This window comes from Rhinoraja longicauda, unplaced genomic scaffold (assembly GCF_053455715.1).
Source record: "Rhinoraja longicauda isolate Sanriku21f unplaced genomic scaffold, sRhiLon1.1 Scf000140, whole genome shotgun sequence".
NCBI classification, from domain to species: Eukaryota; Metazoa; Chordata; class Chondrichthyes; order Rajiformes; family Arhynchobatidae; genus Rhinoraja; species Rhinoraja longicauda.
This window is the reverse complement of record NW_027601358.1, coordinates 78116-100960: the sequence shown is the minus strand read 5'-3', so window position 1 is coordinate 100960 and position 22845 is coordinate 78116. Positions and strand designations below refer to the sequence as shown.

At 47.7% G+C, this 22845-nt stretch overlaps 1 protein-coding gene across 1 annotated transcript in view; it reads left to right on the top strand.

The window, feature by feature from the left end:
* Window positions 1–22845, top strand: part of LOC144590116 (ribonuclease T2-like) — a 77550-nt gene that overhangs the window by 54441 nt on the left and 264 nt on the right. Inside the window, exons 2-6 of the mRNA XM_078394974.1 lie at window positions 10150–10208; window positions 11562–11616; window positions 16727–16785; window positions 18549–18635; window positions 20549–20582. Of these exons, the coding sequence (XP_078251100.1) occupies window positions 10150–10208; window positions 11562–11616; window positions 16727–16785; window positions 18549–18635; window positions 20549–20582 (294 nt within the window). The remainder of the gene's footprint in view (window positions 1–10149; window positions 10209–11561; window positions 11617–16726; window positions 16786–18548; window positions 18636–20548; window positions 20583–22845) is intronic.

Sequence of the window (22845 nt, the reverse complement as noted above, 5' to 3'; positions counted from 1 at the left end):
CCACATCCACGTGGATTTGGTGGGTCCATTGCCTTATTCCAGGGGTTATACTCATCTCCTGACGGTGGTGGATCGGTTTACACGTTGGCCGGAGGCGCTCCTATTGTCGGACACCTCGGCGGCCTCCTGTGCACGGGCCCTGGCGTTGCATTGGGTGGCCCGTTTCGGCGTCCCGGCTATCATCACCACAGATCGGGGAGCCCAGTTCACCTCGTCCCTCTGGGCCGCGCTGGCACAGTTGTATGGGTCTCGCTTACAGCAGACCACCGCCTACCATCCCCAATCCAACGGGATGGTTGAGCGCTTCCATCGGCAGCTGAAGGCGTCCCTCTGTGCCCGACTGACCGGCCACGATTGGGCTGACCAGCTGCCTTGGGTCCTCCTCGGCATTCGTACGGCCCCGAAGGCCGAGCTAGGCACATCCTCGGCCGATCTCGTCTACGGTTTGCCCCTGCGGGTACCAGGTGACATCCTCCCATCCGCCTCCGCTTTGCCACCACCCGTTACGTCGGTGTTGGGTTCCCTCCGGGCACGGGTAGGTTCTCTGGCTCCAGTCCCGACCTCCTGGCACGGAAGCATGGCGGTCCACGTCCCGTCGGACTTGCGGGACTGTGATTTCGTGTTCCTGCGGAAAGATTCCCACCGCTCCCCTCTTCAGCCGGTTTATCAGGGCCCGTTTCAGGTACTGAAGAGAGGGGCTGTCACTTTTACCTTACAGGTGGGTAATCGCCAGGAACTCGTTTCCGTATCCCGGCTCAAGCCGGCCCATTTGGACCAGGACCTCCCTGTGTCGGTGGCCCAGCCACTGCGCCGCGGCCAGCCTATGGCCGCCCCCCTGCTGCCGCCAGCGGCGCCTTGGTTGCCACCCCTCAGCCCCCCGCCGCCTATGGTTGGGCCCGGGCCCCCGTTCCCAATCAAGCGCTCTCCGTCGCCTATGCCCTCCACTTCCATGGCCCCTCCATCGCCTCCGGCGGCGGCGCCCTCCCCGCCTCCCGTCACATTGGCGGTATCGGGTTCCCCCCACCGTACGCGTTCCAGGAGGGAGATCCGGACACCCGTGAGGTACGGTTTCGAGGGTTCTGAGGGGGGGGTCATGTAGGGACATACGGATTAGCGGGGGGGGTCTTGAACCCTCGGTTGGGCTAACGAGGCACGAGATGCGGGAGCGCGAGGTATAGTTGTGTCACTGGCAGCATCCAAGGTCAGGATCAAACTTTGGTCCTGGGCACTGTGAGGCAGCAGCTCTACCAGCTGTGTCACTGTATCACCCTTGGGCCACTGTGGCACAGGTATTGTTTTCTAGAAGAATAATATAGTGGGTAACTCCCCAGGGCCTCATGGGATCTATCACAGATCATTGAAAATACAAGAGTGGAGACTGCTGGGGCCTTGACAAAGATCTTTGTATCCTCTTTAGCCACATGCAAGATCCCAAAGTTCTGCAGGTACCCCATTGCAATTCTTTCATTTGAGGCAGGAAATAAAGACAAATCAGGTAATTCATAGGATGGTGAGCCTGTGGTAGAAAAATTGGTGGAGAAGATTTTTAGGGATAGAATCCTAATCTATCCATAATAAGTCTTTTTAGGGATAGTCATCATGACTTTGGGAGGGGGAGATGATATCTTAAAAAAATGGTTGATTTTTTTGAGGAGGTGACAAAGATGATTGAACGTAGGGCAATGGGTGTTGAATAAATAGATTTTAGTAAAGTTTTCAACACAGGCCTTCATGGTAGGCTGATGTAAAGGCTAAAGTACATGAGATCCACAGAGACTTGATAGATTGAATTCAAAGTTGATGTGCACAATGTGAGAGGGACCCCTCCTTCAGATGCCACTCTGATCCCTCTCATTGGCTGACAGGCCAGGAGAGGCAATTCTCAGCATCATTGGTAACAGCGGGGGCACAATTAGCTTATATTGGTTTGGTCACCAGAACCTTTTCAGCCTGTTCCCTATAAACCTAGGCATTCTAGCGAAAAGGGAGAGTGTGGGAAAGGGAAAGGCAAGGGGCATGGGGCAAGGGGCAAAGGGCAAAGGGCAAGGGGCAAGGGGCAAGGCGCAAGGCGCAGGGCTCCCTGCTAGCTGTGTTCCCCTGTCACACGTCCGAGGAAGACTGAGTTACTGGGACAAAACTGAGACTGCCAGTACCATTGTGTGGTCAAGACTGGGCTGTCAGGAAAAAATCCGAGACAGCCAGCACTTCCACTGAGACTAAGGCCAAGTGGCCGGGGCAAGCCTGAGGTGCCAGTGCCTCGTCCTGTCCTAACAAGGGATTGCGCCCATGCATATGCAAAGACTGAGCTGGTCTGGCAGCATCTCCGGAGAAACGTCTAGGTGACGTATCGGGTCGAAATCCTTCTTCGGACTGACACTCTCACTCAGCCTGAAACATCATCTATTCCTTTTCTCCAGAGATGCTGCCTAAATGGTGCAGTTATGGATAGTGAGGAGGCTTGACGAATGATTCAGCAGGATATAGATAGGTTGAATATATGTGCAGAGAAACGACTGATGGAGTTTAATCTGGACACACTGCAGCCATGGTGTATCACTGTGGAGGGTGTGAATAGACTGGGTGCTCATTAAATGCGTTATTCACCTTGGTCATCTAGACATGAGTCAAGCATTCCGAGTGTCATTGGAAGTGCACGCATCTAGGGATGTGGAGAGTATTCATTATTGTCTTGATATTCTTTATAGACCATGGATTGAACAATGTAAGACCTGATTTGGATTCATAATCCAAGTAGCCCCAGAAACACCTTCACATTATAAACTTGGAGAATGCAGCATTTACATTGATTAAGCCTAGATGAATGGGAGGGTGGTGAGTGGATTGGAAGCAAGTGAGGAAACGTCCAAGTTCAGAAAGTGTGGGGCTGAGGGGAATGTGGATGGTGTTTTGATCTGCTGCCTTTGGTCACTTTTCACTGCTTTTCTCTGTACCTCGATACATGTGACAATAAACTAAACTGAACCGAGCTCTGTCTACCTAGATGACTGGATTGGTGTACTCAGATGGAATGTAAACATTTCATGACCCCTGCTGCCACTTTGACTCTGCTCCCACCTAGACCACTCTGACTCTTTCCCTCCCTTTGACATCTCTACCCCCATCTCTGGAGTTACCAGGTGAGTGTGTGTTTTGGTGGTTTATATGCAGTAGGTGAACGGGGGCTGTACCGCCAATTACTATTTGCTCTATCAGCACTTCCTCGTGTGGCCAGTTCACAGATCCGTTAATGAAAACACTTTTGTTTTATAGCAAATCTAACTTGGGAGATCCTACCGTTAATGTTCTGGCACTTAGGTGGCCGAAAAATGTCTGTAAGGTAAATGAAATTATTTGTGTGCCAGTCTGAGTGCTTTGATTGTGAGAGCATGCAAATAGTATCATTATCACAGAAGCTGCTTTAGAGATCATATTGCCATATTAATAATTAGAATCTGGATGGCATGACTGGTAGGTTTATGGATGTACCTGCTCCCAGTCAACCTTTGCCAGGTCCTGTTTCATGACATTCATATCATCCTTCCCCACTTCAGATCCTTAATTTCTAATCCTTGTATCTTTCCTTATCTACCTTGAAACGCACGTTTGGAACAATAAGTCAAGTCAAGTCAAGTCAATTTATTTGTATAGCACATTTAAAAACAACCCACGTTGACCAAAGTGCTGCACATCTGACTAGGAAAAAAAAGAAACATACAGTGGCAGGCAGCCAAACACAACGGCGCGGCCATCTTGAACAAAATGTTAATTCAATCACCTACAGTCCAACAATAAAAGCACTAAACAGGCACCCAAATTACCCAACCCCAAAAACCCCCCAAAACACAGTCCAACAATAAAAGCATTAAATAGGCATTCAAATCACACACCCCAAAACCCCCAAAAACACAGTCCAACAATAAAAGCATCAAACAGGCACTCAAACCACCCAACCCCAAAAACACACAAAAAAGAAACATCCATCAAAGAAACATCCATCACAGTGAGTCTCCTCCAGTCCTCTCTCTCCTCACTGTGATGGAAGGCCACAATGTCTTTCCCTTCTCCCGCTGTCCTCGCCCGCAGTCAGGTTGTTGTGGTTGCAGGCCGCACCGGACGGTCCACAGCGGGCCGAGCCCAAGGCGCGTCGCATCGCAGCCGCTCCCGCAGCCTCCGAATACGGCCGGCTCCGCCGATGATAAGTCCGATCCGGGGCGGGCGAACACGCTGCTGCCGCTGTTGCTGCACGTCGGGGCGGTCGTGGCTCCCGACATTGAAGCCCCCGCCCAGCAGAGAAATATCCCGCGGCCTATCTTAGGCCGCGCCGGACGGTGAAATGTCCGCGCCCCATGCCCCGCGATCCGGGGTGGGCGAACACGCTGCCGCTGCCGGAGCTCCCGATGTCGGCATCCACGCGGCCCGAGCCTAAGGCGAGTCGCAGCCGCAGTCGCAGTCGCAGCCGCTCCCGCAGGCTCCGAAGACGGCCGGCTCCGGTGGTGGTAAGTCCGATCCGCGGGCTCTGCGAACCAGAGCCCTGGAGGCCGACAGCTTCAGGAGTTGGGCTGATGGTAGGCCGCAGCAGGAACGGAGACACGGCCCAGAAAACAAAGGTCGGGTCTCCGTTCTGAAGGGACACATATTTACAGTGTTAAAGTTTCCCCCTCCCCCCCACATACACACATAGTACACAAATACAAAAACACCACATCACAACTACAATTAAGACCAAAAAAAAAAAAACCAACAAAAACACAAAGACAAATGGACCGCAGGTGAGCGGCAGCTGCTAGGGCAGTGCCACCATTTTGTAGTAAGGTTGAGAGAAGATTGGTGGTATAGTGGACAATGAAGAGGCTTGTCTCAGGTTACAACCGATTTGGATGAGAGTGTACAAGGCTTGATTAGTAAGTTTGTAGATGACAATAAAGTAGGTGGTATCGCAGATTGCAAAGAGGGTTATCAAAAATTACAGCAGGGTCTTGATCTGCTGGGCAAGTGGGCCGAGGAGAGGCAAATGGAGTTTTATGCAGATCAGTGCAAGATGTTAAATTTTGTAAAGTCAAACGAAGGTAGAACCTTCGCAGTGAATGGCAGGGGCCTGTGGAGTGTTGTAGAGCAGAGGGATCGGGCGGTGCAGCAGTAGAGTTGCTGCCTTACAGCGCCAGAGACCCAGGTTTGATCCTGACTACAAGTACTTGTCCGTACAGTGTTTGTAAGTTCTCCCCGTGACCTGTGTGGGTTTTCTCTAGGATCTCCGGTTTCCTTCCACACCCCAAAGACATACAGGTTTGTTGGATAATTGGCGGGGTATAATTGTAATTTGTCCCTAGTGTGTGTAGATTAGTGTTAATGTGTAGGGATTGCTCATCTGCGCACTCAGTGGGCCGAAGGGCCTGTTTCCACGTTGTATGTCTAAACTAAACTAAAAACTAAGCAGTGAAAGTGCTAGTGTAAAGTGTAGTTCCCTGAAAGTGGCATCACGGGTGGTTTGGGTTTTAAAGAGGAGATTTAGTGTATTGGCTTTCATCAGTCATAGGGAATGGATATGGTGAATGTACAGTTTTTTTACCCAGGATAAGAACTTGAGAGCATAGGCCTAAGGTGAGAGGGGAAAGAATTAATAAGAATTTCTTCACACAAAAGGGTGATAGGTATGGAAAATGAACTGCCAGAGGAGATCGTTGAGGCACGTACAATAACAGCATTTAAAAGAAATTTGGGCAGGCACATGGACAGGAAAGGTTTAGTGGGATATGGGCCATACCTAAGGAAATGGGACTAGCTTAGGTGAGGCACCTTGGTCAGCATGGACGAGTTTGATCAATGGGGCTGTTTCCATGATAACTCTTTACGACCGAGCACCCACTTTATGCAGGTATTCCAAATAAGACAATCCACTGTTCATTGTTACCAATGGAGTGTGTCGATGTTGAAAGGCTTCAAGAATACTGTACGAGCATCTCTGAAACTTGTTCTGTCACCACCTAATCGTTTGCCCTCAGTCAGCGATCCATAAAACAGCTGCATTCTGACATCAGACCCTCTTGTGACATGTCCTGCTCCTCTGATCTGTGATTCCTTCAGTAACGGGTACATGTTTTTAGTCTCAGAGATATAGAGTTCAACAGGCCCTTTGGCCCATTGCTGAACAGCTGTCACCAGTACACTAGTTCTATCATACACACTAGGGACAATTAACCTACAAAACCACACGTCTTTGGGATGTGGGAGGAAAGCAGAGCATCCAGAGGAAACACACGCAGTCACAGCAAGAACGTGCAAACTCCATATAGACAGCACCCGTAGTCAGGATCAAACCCGGGTCTCTGGCATTGGGAGGCAGCAGCTGTACTACTGCGCCAATGTGCCACCCATGGTGAGGAGGTTTATTTGGGACAGAATGTGTGTATCTGGATTTCTGTCTGAAGAGTGATTGGTTACATGGTGATATTGATCTAATAAGATGGGCAGAGCAATGTCAGGTGGAAGTGAGACCATATACATCAAAGGTCTAATAAGGGTAGAAGAAGAGGAAAGGTTATGGAGGTTAGGCCAGTGGTCTGCTCTTCCTGTGGGAGTTTGGGAACATTTCTGGTGTGTCTGACTACACCTGCAGGAGGCTGTGTCCAGCTGCAGCTTCCCACTGTGTAGTGCCGTGGAGAATTTGATTTACGGAGAACTTTGTTGACTGAATTTAGCAATTAGTCACACTGCAGGTAGAGAAAGGAAGGAGGTGGATGACCAGGAGGAGCAGTAAGTGCAGGCAGGTCGTGCAGGAGTGAGTGCCCTGTGGTCATTCCCCTCCCAGACAGAGTAGGTCTCTCAGAGGAAAGTTGCAGCAGTAGCCAAGGTGTGGCACCACAGTTGGCTGTGATGCACAGCAGGGCAAGGAAACATCTCAGTGAGCTGTGGTGTGGGGAAGAGATGGACTTCCCCTTGGCTCAGAGCGAGATCCCAGGATGGTTTGTTGCCTCTCACGTGTCAAGGACAGGGATGTCTTGGATTGGATCCGGGACATTGTGAAAGGGGAGAGAAAACAGCTGAGATTGTTGTACACAATGGTACTGACAACCTAGGCAGAACGAGAGGTGTGATCCGACAGGGTGAACTTAGAGAGTTTGATAGAAGTTTACAAAGCAGAACTTCCAGAGTGTAATCTCAAAATTCCTCTCAGTGCCATATGCCAATGATGGTAACACTAGAATAGATGAACGCATGGCTGAAGAACTGGTGCAGAAGACAGGCCTTTAGCTGATGAGATCACTGGGATAACTTCTGGGCAGGTGTGACCTGTACAAGAGGGACAGGGTGCATCAAAACTGGAAAAGGACTAACATCCTCTCAGGGAGGTTTGAGGAATGGGTAGTAACGGCTTTTGATACCTTCATTAATCAGGGTGTTGAGTAAAGAAGTTGCAATATTGTGTTACAGTTGCACAAGACTTTGAGGCTGCATTTGGAGTATTGTGTTCAGTTTTGGTCACTCTGCAATAGGAAGGATGTCATTAAGCTGTAAAGAGCACAGAGAAGCTAGAAGAGGATGTTGCCAGGACTTGTGAGCCTGTGCTACAGAGAGAGGTTGTGTCGGTGAGAACGTTATTCTTTGGAGTGCAGGAAGATGAGCAATGATCTTATAAAGGAGTATAAGGTCTTGAGGGGAATAGATAGGGTATTTTACCGAACGTGGGGGAATCAAGAACAAGAAGACTTAGGTTAAAGGTGAGTGGGGCAAGATTTGATTGGAACCTGAGGGTCAATTTCTTCACACAGAAGGTGGTGGCAACATAGATTACAGCCACCTGCTCCACGACCCTTGCCTCCTTTAACAACCTGGGATTATCCCTTCCAGTGCAAGTGACTTGTTAGTGTTACCTCCTCCTCCTCATCAGTTACCCCCACCCCCTCTCCCAGATCTGCATCCCTCCGCTTCTGGCAGCTCCCATTTCCTGATAACGGGTGATACAATGCCCTCAGCCATGTTCCAGCTGTGCCTCTACCTTGATGCAGATCACTCCGTTATACCCTGATCTCCTCACTCCGCTCATCCCATTTACAGGCCTTTGGAAGGCTCTGTTCCACTTTCCCTTGAAAAGCCTCTCTCCTTTTGTACTCACTGCCTCTCCCAACTCACCACATTCAGGTGGGTTTCCATTGAAGTCTCACCTTCCTCATGCTCACTCCTTCCTTCACTCCCTCCTGGGTGATCCAGGGAGCACCAGAGTTCCTTTACTTTTCCCTGGTGTGGGAATACTCCTCGTCTGTACATAAAACATCTCCCATTCTTCAGTGACAGTGCCAGCTGCCACAACATCAACACTGGTGATACATGAGGACTGGGGAGAGCGGTCCATATCGCTATCTACTAACACAAAGCACATTATCTATGCTTGCGTAAGGAAACACGAGTTGAAAAGTATTCTGTCCATTTATTTTTTTCTCCAAATAAAATTTGGCAATCTCTAATTTTCTTTGGTATCCCAGATCTTTGAAACTTGTGATTTTTTGTCCACTGAAGAAATGGCAGGCGGGTTGGTGCAGTGTATTTCCTGCAGGTTATGGGCGGTCAAGGATGCCTATGGAGCTTCTGGAGACTACACCTGCAGGAATTGTGTCCAGGTGCAGCTCCTGAGTGAACGTGTTGGGGAACTGGAGAAGCAGCTGGATGACTTTAGGGCCATCCTGGAAAATGAGAGTTTCCTGGACAAGTGAGGTTGTTACGCCAGTGATTCAGGAGGAGAGCAGGTGGGTGACTGGGAGAAAAGGGAGTAAACGTGGAGAGCAGGCGACCCCGGTGGCTGTGCCGAATGAAAACAGGTATGCCCCCTTAGGAGTTGTCGGAGCAGAAGACGCTTCCAGTCCAAGCGGTGAACAGGTCGGTGGCTCCAATCCTGGCAAGGAGACTCGACTGGGGAGACCGACGTCAGGCAGAGCCATAGTAGTGGGTGACTCCATTGTCCGAAGTGTGGGCAGGAGATTCTGTAGCGGCAGGCGGGACTTCAGGATTGTCTGTTACCTCCCTGGTGCCAGGGTTAAAGATGTCACAGACCGACTTCAGAACATCCTCAAGAGGAAGGGTGAACAGCCAGAAGTGGTTGTGCACGTGGGCATGAACGACGTCGGGAAGAAGAGGAAGTTCTGCAAAGTGAATTCCAGCCCAAGCGAGTTTGTGCATGGCCTCAAGGACATCCCCTCTCTTCAGTCTATAGTAGTTGGCATCCGTCCATCGGCGAGAGGCGACGGTGAAGCTTTGATGCTGTCTTGTTTGGAGAAGGGAATGTTTAATCAATAGTCTATAATACCATTTTCCTCTGCCCCCCATCTCCTGTTTTCCATCCTTGCCTTTTCTGTCCACCATATCTTTGAATATTAAGAGGTCTGTTCTGCCGAGAATGAGCCATGTGATCAGCAGCACATCATAATCACACATGGCTCTTTGTACCTGCAGCTCACCAATCTTACTCATCACATTCTGTGTATATTGTGGACACCAGATTGTGTCTCTCAATTTGCTCCTATCCAACAATTCCTTCTCTGTCATCATCCAACACTCACACCCTCTGTTCCCCTTATTTATTTTTGCTGTTATTGCCTGGTATGCCCATACCCTGCTGATCTTGATTCAACTGTAGTGACTTGGGCATTGTCCCAATCCTATTAACTTGTGACCCTTCCATCTCATGCAGGTTTCATCTGCCTCTGAATCTGAATGTACCTGCATGCACCATGGATGTTACCAGTCTACCACCTTCTCTTCATATTCTGTTCTCCCTGAAGCCTGGCCGTGCCAGCAGCCCAGAGATTGCCACCTGTCCACCTCTGGCAACATTGACAGACTTCCATTGCTGCCTTCTCCACATTGGTACCAATGTGTATCGCTTGTTCTGGGTCCCACTTTCCTCTGCACCCTCTCACTCATATCCTGAGAAGCAGAGAAACATCCACCTGGAGAGAAGCAACCAATCCCACAGTCACTTTGACCCATCCACCTGTCTCTTCCACCCCTCCCTTTGTTCACTCACCCCTCTGTCCTTTTGCCAAACCCTCCCATTGCCTGCCCACTCTCTGCCTGACAATGACCCCAATGATCTATCTTTTTTTTAAACTTTTTCATCCATTCTGTTTCAGTGATGGGTTTTCTTTGTTCTTTCTCCAGGTGAATCACTGGACCGGCAAAGGATGTAAATTTGAGTGGTGGACCATCCATGGCTGGTGGTAAGTCTCGTTACTCAGATGGGTTCTAGTGAGAGATGGGAGTTGTCAGGGAGAGCTGACAGGGGGGTCTCCAGTGGTAGTGTCAGGCTGTGGTGCTGGGCTGTGGTCTCCACTGAGCCCAGGCACTGGGCACCAGCGCCAGAACAACAGCTGGTTCTGCAGCTGCACGGCTGCATTCTGAGCAAAGGTCTTCAGCTCCACCTCAAATGGCCGCCCCTGAATCTGACACAACCCTGTCAGTCCCCCGCACAATTTAGACAATTCATGAAGATCACCTCTCATTCCAAAATCTCCAGTGAGCTTCGGCCCAACCTGCTCAATCTCTCATACAGCACCCCATCCCAGGACTCAACCTTTCACCATTCACCCAACTGCTCCAGAACAAGGGGCCACAGTTTAAGAATAAGGGGTAGGCCATTTAGAACGGAGATGAGGAAGAACTTTTTCAGTCAGAGAGTGGTGAAGGTGTGGAATTCTCTGCCTCAGAAGGCAGTGGAGGCCAGTTCGTTGGATGCTTTCAAGAGAGAGCTGGATAGAGCTCTTAAGGATAGCGGAGTGAGGGGGTATGGGGAGAAGGCAGGAACGGGGTACTGATTGAGAGTGATCAGCCATGATCGCATTGAATGGCGGTGCTGGCTCGAAGGGCTGAATGGCCTCCTCCTGCACCTATTGTCTATTGTCTATTGCTTCCATGGCAGCTATACCTCTCTTTAAATAAAGAGACCAAGAATCTGTTGTGATGTCACTAAAGGTCTGCAGAGACAAAGCCAGACCTCTGTTGGAATAATATATTCAAGACGTGAGTGACAATTAACTTCTTTGTTCACAATAACGTGTCAAGCCAGAGACTGCTCTGCTGACTCAGAGCATGCGACCTTTTAATATCATATTTAATAGCAAGAAATGTGGAGTGGGTCACGTATATTTGTTAACATGGTTAACTATTGTGATCCAGAATTCTCCTCTTTCCCTTATCAGCCTTAACATTAAAGATCAAAAGTACAAGGTCAGACATGTTCAACCTATGAGACACTTCACTAAAATAAAGTTCTATTTCCACGGTACGAAGTGCTCATAACAAGACAGAGAGCAGTTCAGTTCTTCCCACAATTCCCACACCTCCTCACTATTACACTTCACACCCGGCAAACCCGGGACGGGGTATATTTGCTGTCATTGCTCCAAGCTGCAGTGTGGGAGCACCGATTCTGCAACGCTGGAGTTACCACGGAGCCCCTGGTCTCTGGCACTGAGACAGAACAGGAAGTGTTGTCCCTGTGAAGAAGTTGTCAGCAAAGTGCAGGAACTCTTCAGCTTGGAGGTAGTAACTCACCCCTTCCATTTATCTTCCAGGCCCCCCCAGGGTCGCAATGTGAATAGGGATCCGTATAACTACAACAAAATAAAGGTCAGTAGTACTTACGGTTCAAGACCATCGTGGGTTTTGGGTCTGGGGTGACACGCTGGCACACAGGCCTTTGGTCAATTTCTCTAGAGGGTGGGTGGGCTTTTCAAATCACACAGCAGCAGGAAGTGTCCTCAGGTCTGTTCTCTGGGCATTTTACATTGGCCTCAGCTGCAGTATTTGAGATTGTGTACATTAACACACAAACCCATTGAAAACCTTCAGTTTGTAACCCACTCCTAGTATCTATTATTCAACATGTAAATGACTTCCTACAGACAATGAATGACTTCCAACTCTGTAACTCTGGTATCTGTTATTTCCACACATAAACTATCTGAACTCCTGCCATAGATCCAAGCATGTTACTCCCCCACAGATATCTGATATTAGAATCATGCAGCATGCAAAGAGACCTGTCAGCTTATCCATGCCAATCAAGATGTCTACCAAAGCTAGTGAGCTTTGCCTGTTTGGCTCATATCCCTCTAAACCCTTCCTATGCATAAACCTGTACAAATGTCTTTTAAACGTTATAATTCTACCCATCTCTACCAATTTCTCTGGCAGCTTCTTCCTTATACCCAGCACCCTGTGTGGGAATAAGTCTCTCCCCTCTCACATTAAAGCTGCGCCCTCTAGTTTTAGACTCCCCTATGCTGGAGTATAGGCTGTGACCATGCGCCTTCTCTATGCTTCCCATGATTTCATAAACCTCCATAAGATCACCCCTCGGCCTCCTTCACTCCAGGGAAAACAGTCCCAGTCTGTTCAGTCTGATCAATCTGAAGAAGGTTCCCAACCCAAAAGGTTTCCTGTCCATTCCCTCTGCAGATGCTGCCTGAATCCAGCATCTTACTCCAGCATTGTTTTTGCTAAAGATTCCAGCGCCTGCAGTTTCTTGTGTCCACAGCTGATCCAATGTCACCTAATAACTCAAGCCTTCCAATCTTGTAGTATTTCACCTGTGAATATTAGGTGTAGCGGGACAGGAGGCATCTCTGGAGAGAAGGACTGGGTGACATTTCAGGTCGAGACCCTTCAGTCTGAAGATGTCTTATCCGAAATGTTATCCATTCCTTTTCTCCAGAGATGCTGCCTGTCCCACTGAGTTACTCCAGCATTTTGTGTCTACCGTCGATTTAAACCAGCATCTGCAGTTCTTTCCTACACAATATTAGGTCTAGGTTCGGCTTAAGTTTATTGTTGTCACATATGCTGAGATACAGTGAAATGATACAGCAATGATACAGCTTTCTTTTGCATGCTTTGCAATCAGATCAGAAAATACTATACATAAATACAATCAAGCCAAACTCGAGTGCAATAGATAGAACAAAAGGGAAGATACAGAGTGCTGGAGTAACTGAGAATATGTTTCTCAGCTTTGTAGTGCATTAGTTCCAGAAACAAAGTCCAATGTCTGCAATGCAGTAGAGGTGAATTGGTTTAGTACCCTAGTTAATGGAAGAACCGTTCAGAAGCTTGATAACAGAGGGGAAGAAGCAGTTCTGGAGTCTAGTGTTGCACGCTTTCAAGCTTCTGTACCTTCTGCTGGAAGGGAACAGGGAGAAGGATGACCAGGGTCTGACAAGTCAGTGATTGTGTTGGTTGGGTCACTGGTTGGGTCTAAGTCTGGTCTGTGTTAAACAAAGAAACAAAGTGCTGGAGTAACTCAGTGGGTCTGGCAACATCTCTGAGGAATGTGGATTGGAGACGTTTCAAGTCAGGATACATCTTCAGACTGATTGTAAGGGGTGGGGGAAAAGAAAGCTGGAAGAGAGGAGGGGGATTACAAATTGTGAAGCCATAGGAAGAGATGTAAGAGGAGGGGGAAGGGAGAAATAGACGTGAGCCAGGTAAGGGGGGGGGGGGGGGGGGGGGGGGAGGGGGGGGGTTGTTAGAGGTCACCTAAAATTGGAGGATTCAATGTTCATACTCTTGGGTTGTAAGCTTGGTAAATGTTTAAAAAAAACATCTCTAATGTGTGTAGGATAGTGGTAATGTGCGAGGGTCGCTGGTTGGCGAGGACTTGGGCCAAAGGGCCCGTTTCCGCACTGAATGTTAATCTGAATCTTATGTTTAAAAAGCTTTGAGACAAGTGCTTAAATAGGACTTGGCAGAGAGGGATACTGTCTTAATGTGGGCAAATGGGATTAGTGTAGTTGGGTAAAATGCAAGCCATGACTGAAACCTGGATAAGGGAGGGGCAGGACTGGCAGCTCAATGATCCGGGGTACAGGAGCTTCAGGAGAGACATGGGTGAGGAAAAAAGCAGAGGGGGAGTTGCATTGTTGATTAAGGAGGATGGCATGGCTAGGTTCAGAGGTTAAGTTCAGAGGTAACATTACGGACGGTTCGTCTAGTGAAGCTATATAGGTGGAGCTGAGGAACAAGAAAGGGATGATCAGGAAAGGGGTGTACTACAAACGCCCAAATAGTCAACGGGAATTAGAAGAGCAAATGTGCCAAGAGATTGCAGACAGCTGCAGGTCAAATAAGGTTGTTGTAGTAGGGGATTTTAACTTTCCTAATATAGACTGGGAAAATCATAGCATGAAGGGTTCAGATGAGGTTTAAGAAAGCTATGGATCGGGATGGAGAGGGTCCATGTGTTAAAATGCTCAACTGTGGCAAGGCCAACTTTGAGGGTATGAGAGACCCTTCAAGTTGACTGGAGCAGGTTATTTGATGGGGAAAGGAACATCGGCCAAGTGGGATGTTTTTAAAAGTGTACTAAAGAGAGCTCAGGATGTGTACGTCCCCGTTAGAGTGAAAGGCATAGCAGGCAAAGAAGGCAGCTTGGCTGATGAGGGAAATTGAGATGTTAGTCAAAAACAAGAAGGATACATGGGACAGGTATAGGCAGCTGGGATCAAGTGCACCCCTGGAGGAGTTTTGGGAACTAAGGAGCAACTAAAAAAAGGAGAACAGAAGGGCAAAAAAGAGGCCAGGAGATAGCTCTGGCGGGTAGCCTCAAGAACAATTCCAAAAGATTTTATAAATAATTAAGGGAGAAAAGGGTAACTAGAGAGAGAGTGGGACATCTCAGGAATAAAAACTGTCACCTCTGTGTGGAGCCACAGGAGATGGGCAAGGTCCTCAAATGAGTATTTCTCCTTTGTATTTACCGAGGAGAAAGACAGTAGGACAGAGGAAATTGGAGCAGTCACTGGAAGTGTCATGAGAGTCATTGTTACCATCAAGGAAGTACTGAAGGTACTGTCGTGTATGAAGGTAGACAAATCTCCGGGGCCTGATCAGATATATCCGACGACATTCCGGGAAACTAGAGAGGAAATTGCGGGAGCCCTGGTTGAAATTTATGAGTCATCCTTAAATACAGGAGAGGTGCCAGATTGGAGGGTGGCAAATGTTGTGCCTCTTTTCAAGAAAGGCTGCAGGGAAAATGCTGGGAACTATAGGCCGGTGAGCTTAACATCTGTAGTTGGTAAGTTACTGGAGAGTATTCTGAGGGATAGAATATACAGGCATTTGGATGGGCAAGGGCTAATTAGGGATAGTCAGCATGGTTTTGTACGTGGGAGGTCATGTCTCAGAATTCTGATTGATTTTTTCGAAGACGTGAGCAAAAATGTTGATGAGAGCAGAGCTGTAGAAGTTGTGTTAATGGACTTCAGTACGGTGTTCGACAAGGTTCCACATGGTAGGCTGCTCTGGAAGATTAGATCTCATGGGATCCAAGGAGAGATAGCTGAAAGGATAGCAAATTAGCTCCATGGAAGGAGGCAGAGGGTGATGGTGGATAGTTGCTTCTCAGAATGGAGGCCTGTGACTAGTGGTGTGACTCAAGGTTTAGTGCTGGGCCCATTACTGTTTGCCATCTACATCAATGGATGAGAACATACAGGGCAAGATTATCAAATTTGCTGATGATACCAAAGTTAGTGGTTTTGCAGATAGTGAAGATGGTTGTGAACAATTGCAGCAGGATCTGGATCGATTGGCAAGGTGGGCGGAGGAGTGGTTGATGGAATTTAATGCAGAGAAGTGTGAGGTATTGTATTTTGGGACGTCGAACAAGGGTAGGACCTACACAGTAAAATGGTAGGCCTCTGTGTAGTGTTGCAGAGCAGAGGGATCTAGGAGTACAAGTGCATGGTTCCTTGAAGGTCACGTCGCAGGTAGATAAGGTAATCAAAAAGGCTTTCGGCACTTTGGCCTTCATCAGTCAGAGTATTGAGTATGAGTATAGAAGTTGGAAGGTCATGTTACAGTTTTATAAGACGTTGGTGAGACCGCATTTAGAATATTGTGTTCAGTTCTGGTCACCATGTTAGGAAAGATATTGTCAAGCTTGAAAGGGTTTAGAAAAGATTTACAAGGATGTTGCCAGGACTAGAGGGTGTGAGCTATAGGGAGAGGTTGACTAGGCTGGGTCTCTATTCCATGGAGCGTAGGAGGATGAGGGGAGATCTTATAGAGGTATACAAAATCATGAGAGGAATAGATCGGGTAGATGCACAGAGTCCTTTACCCAGAGTAGGGGAATCAAGGACCAGAGGACATAGGTTCAAGGTGAAGGGGCAAAGATTTAATCGGAATCCGATTGGTAACTTTTTCACACAGAGGGTGGTGGGTATATGGAACGAGCTGCCAGAGGAGGTAGTTGAGGCTGGGACTATCCCATCGTTTAAGAAACAGTTGGACAAGTACATGGATAGGGCAGGTTTGGAGTATTATGGACCAAGCAAGTGGGACTAGGGTAGCTGGGCCACAGTTGGCCGGTATGGGCGAGTTGGGCTGAAGAGCCTGTTTCCACACTGTACCACTCTATGACTCTATAACTATAAATCTACGACTCAATATTCAAGTCTACACATAACTTTTGGGTTTCTGTTAGATTATGTGGAAATCCTCACTTGGATTCCAACCTGTAATTCCTGAGTATCTGTTTATTTACAAACCCCCAAATCCCTGGATTAGATCCCACCCTATTCGCAGATACCTGCATCTGTTTTCATATCGTTGACCAACTTGATTGCAATCCAGCTGCTATCGCTGTGTAGGGTATGTGATGTTCTCCTTCTTGTATTTTCAGTTTTTATTTCACTCTTGTCCTGACACAAAATGTTAATTTGTTTATTTTCAGACTTTACGGGATCTTTTGAACAAATTTTGGCCCGATCTGTCTGGCAGTAACTATCTTTGGTAATGGTTTGTACCTAAGGTGGATAAATCCCCAGGGGTTGACCAAATGTATACTTGCACCTTGTGAAAAGCTCGGGTAGAAATTGTGGAGCCCTTGCACAGATATTACCATCATCTTTAGGCACAGGTGAAGTTCCAGTAGACTGGAGGGTGGTTAATGTACAGTTATTTAAGGGCACCAAGGACAAGCCAGGGCACCACTGGTGAGTGAGCCTGCATCAGTAGTGGGTACGTAACTGCAGGTGATTCTGAGGGACATCATTTACCAGCAGTTGATAGATAAAGACTGATCAGGGATAATCATAGGAAATCATATCTCACAAAGCAGACAGTTTTTTAAAGAGGTGACCAAGAGGATTGATTGAGGTTAAAGATCGTTGTCTATGTGGACATTAGCTGGGCCATGACAAGGTCATAAGTGATTGGAGCAGAATTAGGCCATTCGGTCATTCCACAATAGTGACCCAGCATCGATCCCTGTGGCACACCACTGGTTTCTGATCTCCAATCTGAATAACAACTCTTTACTATACCCTCTGGCTCTTGCCATCAAACCAATTTTCTCACCAATTGGCTAGTTTGCCGTGGATCCCATGTGATCTAACCTTCCAGCCGAGCTTACAATGCGATACCTTGTCAAAGGCCTTGCTGAATTTAGCAGGCCACACTGCCCTCATCAATCCTCTTCTAACTTCTAAATGTTGTGAGAGTCACTGCTTCCACTGCCTCGAGCAGTGTGTTTCAGATTCCAACTACCCTCTCTTGAAAAAGTTATTTTCAGATCTCTAAATCTTTTCCCACTTCTCCTAAAAGTGAGCCATCTAATTTCCTACTATCTGCTCTGTCTCTTACTCTCATACCTTTGTGCATGTCCACCGGGTCATTCTCCCCCATCATCGCTCCCCTCCCATGGACACTCTCCTTCATCACCCACTCTCCCCACCCCCACCCCTCCCATGGACATTCTCCTTCATCACCCACTCTCCCCACCCTCACCCCTCCCATGGACACTCTCCTTCATCACCCACTCTCCCCACCCCCACCGCTCCCATGGACACTCTCCTTCATCACCCACTCTCCCCACCCCCACCCCTACCCCTCCCCTTCCAACTGGACAAATAATGTTTTGGTTCCTGGTCTTCAGACTGGAGAAAGGCCCTGATCTGAAAAGTCATCTGTGCATTTTCTCCCTGCAGATACTGTCTGGTCTCCACCAACTTGTTTTTAATTTCCTCTAAACATTTCTATCCATATACCTGTCCAAATGTCTTTTAAATCCATCTCTACATGACCTCTATCAGCTTATTCCATTAATGTAGCACCGTCTGTGTGGAAAAGATTGCCCCTTAGGTCCCCTTTAAATCTTTCCCCTCTCACCTTAAACCTATGCCCTCATGTTTTAGACACCCCAACCCTGGGAAAGCAGTCACTTTATTGCCTTCTTCGCTCCAGAAAACAGCCCCAGCCTGTCCAGTCCCTCCATATCATTCAATCCCTCCTGTCCCTGTTACATCCTCATGAATCTCTTCTGTACCCTTTCCAACTTAATGACGGGGTTCCTACTGTTGAAATTATTCCTATATATTTAGTTGGAATAATTCCTGTAGTTGGGTGACTGGAACTCTGCACAATAGTCCAAGTGTGGTCTCACCAACAATATCATTCAAAGACAGTTTCTGTTTCTCCTTCAATCCATCTTTCAGCTCTGCACTCTTGAAAACTCTTCATATTGAAACGTCGCTGTTCCTAATCTCTTTCCACAGGCCCCATGAGTGGAATAAACACGGTAAGCGTGCTACTCAGGAATTAACAGTGAAACAGTACTTTGACAACGGTCTGAACTACTACAGGTGAGGACCTGATGTGTGTATCTCACTGATATACAGCCCCACCACCACCATCCACGGGAGGAGAGAGAGACAAAATGAGGAAGGGTGGCAGAGAGACAAATATATGGAAGAAGATAGACAGAGGCAGGGAGATGGAGAGAGAGAGAGAGAGAGAGAGAGATGGAAGGAGGGAGAGGAGGAGGACGGACAGAGAGAGAGTCTGAGGGAGAAGTGATGGAGAGAGTAAGAGTGACAGAGGGGGAGACAATGAGAGGGAGAGGGGAGATTGAGGACAGAGCACAAAGAGATGGGAAGGAAAAGATGGAGAGTGGAAGGAGAGAGCAACAGAGTATGAGTGGCAGAGAGAGAGTGGGAGATAAAGGATGCAGCGAGGGAGAGAGAGAAGGGGGAGATGCACAGATGCCTGACAAAACAAACAGATGTGGGAAACAGGCAGACACAGGAAGATAGATAGATAGTTACAGATAGATGTGTGAAAAGAGGGGAGGAGGACAGATGTGAAGAGATGGAGAGCTATACAGGCAGGGAGAAAGAGATGGATGGGTAGAGGGAGAGGCAGAATATAGCTCATATAGACAGAGAGCTATGCAGCATGGAAACAGGGCCTTCAGCACCTCTTCCATGCTAACCAAAGTGTTCACCTCGAGCCACACCCATTAGGTTGCGTTTGGCCCATACTCCTCTAAACCTTTCCAATCCATGTACCTGTCCGTATAACTTTGAAATATTGTTATTGTACTCGCTCCTCCTACCTCTTCTGGCAGCTCATTTCATACTCCCACCACCCTCAGATCTCTTTTAAATCTTTCCCCTCTCATCGAAAATCTAGTTTTACACTCTCCTGCCCTTGGGAAAAGACTGTGATCATCCACATGATCGAAGTTCCCTGTGTTACACCCTGCATTGTTCCAGGCCTATCAGTACAATGCAGCACAGGAACAGGCCCTTTGGCCCACAATGTCAGTGCTGTTCATGATGCCAAGATAAACTAATCTCCTCCACCTGCACATGATCCACATCCCTCCATTCCCTGCATATCCATGTACTTATTTAAAGGCCTCAAATGTCACTATTGTATCTGCCTCCACCACCACCCTCAGCAGTGTGTTCCAGGCACCCACCACTCTCCTTTAAACTTTGCCCCTCTCACTTTAAAGCTTTGCCCTCTGCTCTTTGAGTCTGGTCCTTATAAATTAAACCCTCCGTAGCATTATCTGCAGAGGAATCTTGAGGAGCAAGTCCATAGTTCACTGAAAGTGGAAGCACAACATGGATAGGGAGGTAAAGAAGGCAGACAGCTTGCTTACCTTCATCAGTCAGATGTGGGTTTTAGAATCAGGTGATCATGTTGCAGCTTTATAAACTATGGTCAGGGCACATTTGGAGTATTGTGTGCAGTATTGTGTGGGGGGGGAAGAGGGGGGAATAAAAGAGAAATGAGGGATCTGGAGATGGGAGATGAGCACACTGAGGAAGGAAAATGGTGGGGTGTGAAGGGGCAGATGGGAGATAGTGAAATAAATGGGCTGCACCGGGTGTGGGAAGGGGGAACGGAAACGAGAGAGGGCATGGGGGTATTACTTGATATTGGTGAATTCAATGTTCATACCATTGGGTTGTGAACCTGTGTAGATGGGCAGAGAGCTGCACAATGCAACAGGAACACAGATCAGTTTTTGTTCACAAATCGTTGCTACTCTCCAATGTGATTGTGTGCCAGAGAGGGAGAGTGTGTGGAGAGGTGGGAATACTGAGAGGGAGCGCATGGGTTAATGGGGATTAAGCAGAGAGGGTGAGGAATGTGGGGACAGTATGTTGGTGAGGGGGAGGAAGGGATACAAGAATTTGTATTTACTTATGAGCGATGAATGTTGATGTGCAGCGGAAACAAAACTTCTTTGTTTTTGTTGCAGTCGTGTGGAAAGTTGTGTAGACCATGAACCACAGGTATGTCATGCTCAATTAATGGTTCTTTGCTGCAAGGTGTTTCTGTTCTGAGACAGGGACCTAATGTTACCAATGTACAGGAGTCCTCGGCGCCGTCTCTTCCGTATTCCCCCCCCCCCCCCCCCGTGTCATATCTCCCCCCCCCCCATGTTGTGTGTCCCACCCCCACCCACGCATAAAATGTTACAAAAACTCATTGGAGTCTCTTGCATCTTATCTGCCAGAGGTCTGCCAGGCCTTCTTTTTTTGCCCTTTAGTTTTCCTTTACGAACATCCTTTACAAGGATGTTGCCAGGACTTGAGGGCCTGAGCTACAGGGAGTGATTGGGCAGTCTAGGACTTTATTCCCTGGAATGCAGGAGGATGAGGAATGAACTTACAGAGGAGTGAGTATAAGATCATGAGTGGAATAGATAATGTATTTTACCCAGAGTAGGGGAATCAAGAATCGGAAGCCATAGGATTAGGGTGATAGGGGAAAGATTTAATAGGAACCTAAGGGGCAACTTTTTCACACAGAGGGTGGTGGGTAAATGGAATGTTGGGTATATGGATGGGTACATGGATAATGAAGGAGGGATATGGGCCAAGTGCAAGTAGGTGGGACTAGTATAACAATCAAACAATCTCCTAGATGTTCTAGTGGCCAGAGATCCTAGGGTGACAGAGGAACTGAAGGAACATTAGGCAGGAAATTGTGTTGGGTAGACTGATGGGACTGAAAGCTGATAAATCCCCAGGGCCTGATGGTCTGCATCTCAGGATACTTAAGGAGTTGGCTCTTGAAATTGTGGACGCATTGGTGATCCTTTTCCAATGTTCTATAGATTCAGGATAAGTTCCTGTGGATTGGAGGGTAGCTAATGTTATCCCACTTTTATGAAAGGAGGGAGAGAGAAAACGGGAAATTATAGACCAGTTAGTCTGACATCTGTGGTGGGGAAGATGCTGGAGTCAATTATAAAAGATGAAATTGCAGAGCATTTGAATAGCAGTAACAGGATCGTTCCGAGTCAGCATGGATTTACGAAGGGGAAATCATGCTTGACTAATCTTCTGGAATTTTTTGAGGATATAACTAGGAAAATTGACAGCGGAGAGCCGGTGGATGTGGTGTACCTCGACTTTCAGAAAGCAATCGACAAAGTCCCACATAGGAGATTAGTGGGCAAAATGAGAGCACATGGTTTTGGGGGTAGGGTACTGACATGGATAGAAAATTGGTTGGCAGACAGAAAGCAAAGAGTGGGGATAAATGGGTCCCTTTCAGAATGGCAGGCAGTGACTAGTGGGGTACCGCAAGGCTCGGTGCTGGGACCGCAGCTATTTAATATATACATTAATGACTTGGAAGAAGGGATTATAAGTACCATTAGCAAATTTGCAGATGATACAAAGCTGGGTGGTATTGTGAACTGTGAGGAAGATGCTATGAGGTTGCAGGGTGACTTGGACAGGTTGTGTGAGTGGGCGGATGCATGACAGATGCAGTTTAATGTGGATAAGTGTGAGGTTATCCACTTTGGTGGTAAGAATAGGAAGGCAGATTATTATCTGAATGGTGTCAAGTTAGGAAAAGGGGACGTACAACGAGATCTGGGTGTCCTAGTGCATCAGTCACTGAAAGGAAGCATGCAGGTACAGCAGGCAGTGAAGAAAGCCAATGGAATGTTGGCCTTCATAACAAGAGGAGTTGAGTATAGGAGCAAAGAGGTCCTTCTGCAGTTGTACAGGGCCCAAGTGAGACCGCACCTGGAGTACTGTGTGCAGTTTTGGTCTCCAAATTTGAGGAAGGATATTCTTGCTATTGCAGCGTAGGTTTACTAGGTTAATTCCCAGAATGGTGGGACTGTCGTATGTTGAAAGACTGGAGCGACTAGGCTTATATACACTGGAATTTAGAAGGATGAGAGGGGATCTTATCGAATCATATAAGATTACTAAGGGGTTGGACACTTTAGAGGCAGGAAACATGTTCCCAATGTTGGGGAAGTCCAGAACCAGCGTCCACAGTTTATGAATAAGAAGTAGGCCATTTAGAACGGAGATGAGGAAAAACTTTTTCAGTCAGAGAGTTGTAAATCTGTGGAATTCTCTGCCTCAGAAGGCAGTGGAAGCCATTTCTCTGAATGCATTCAAGAGAGAGCTAGATAGAGCTCTTAAGGATAGCGGAGTCAGTGGGTATGGGGAGAAGGCAGGAACGGGGTACCGATTGCGAATGATCAGCCATGATCACATTGAATGGCGGTGCTGGCTCGAAGGG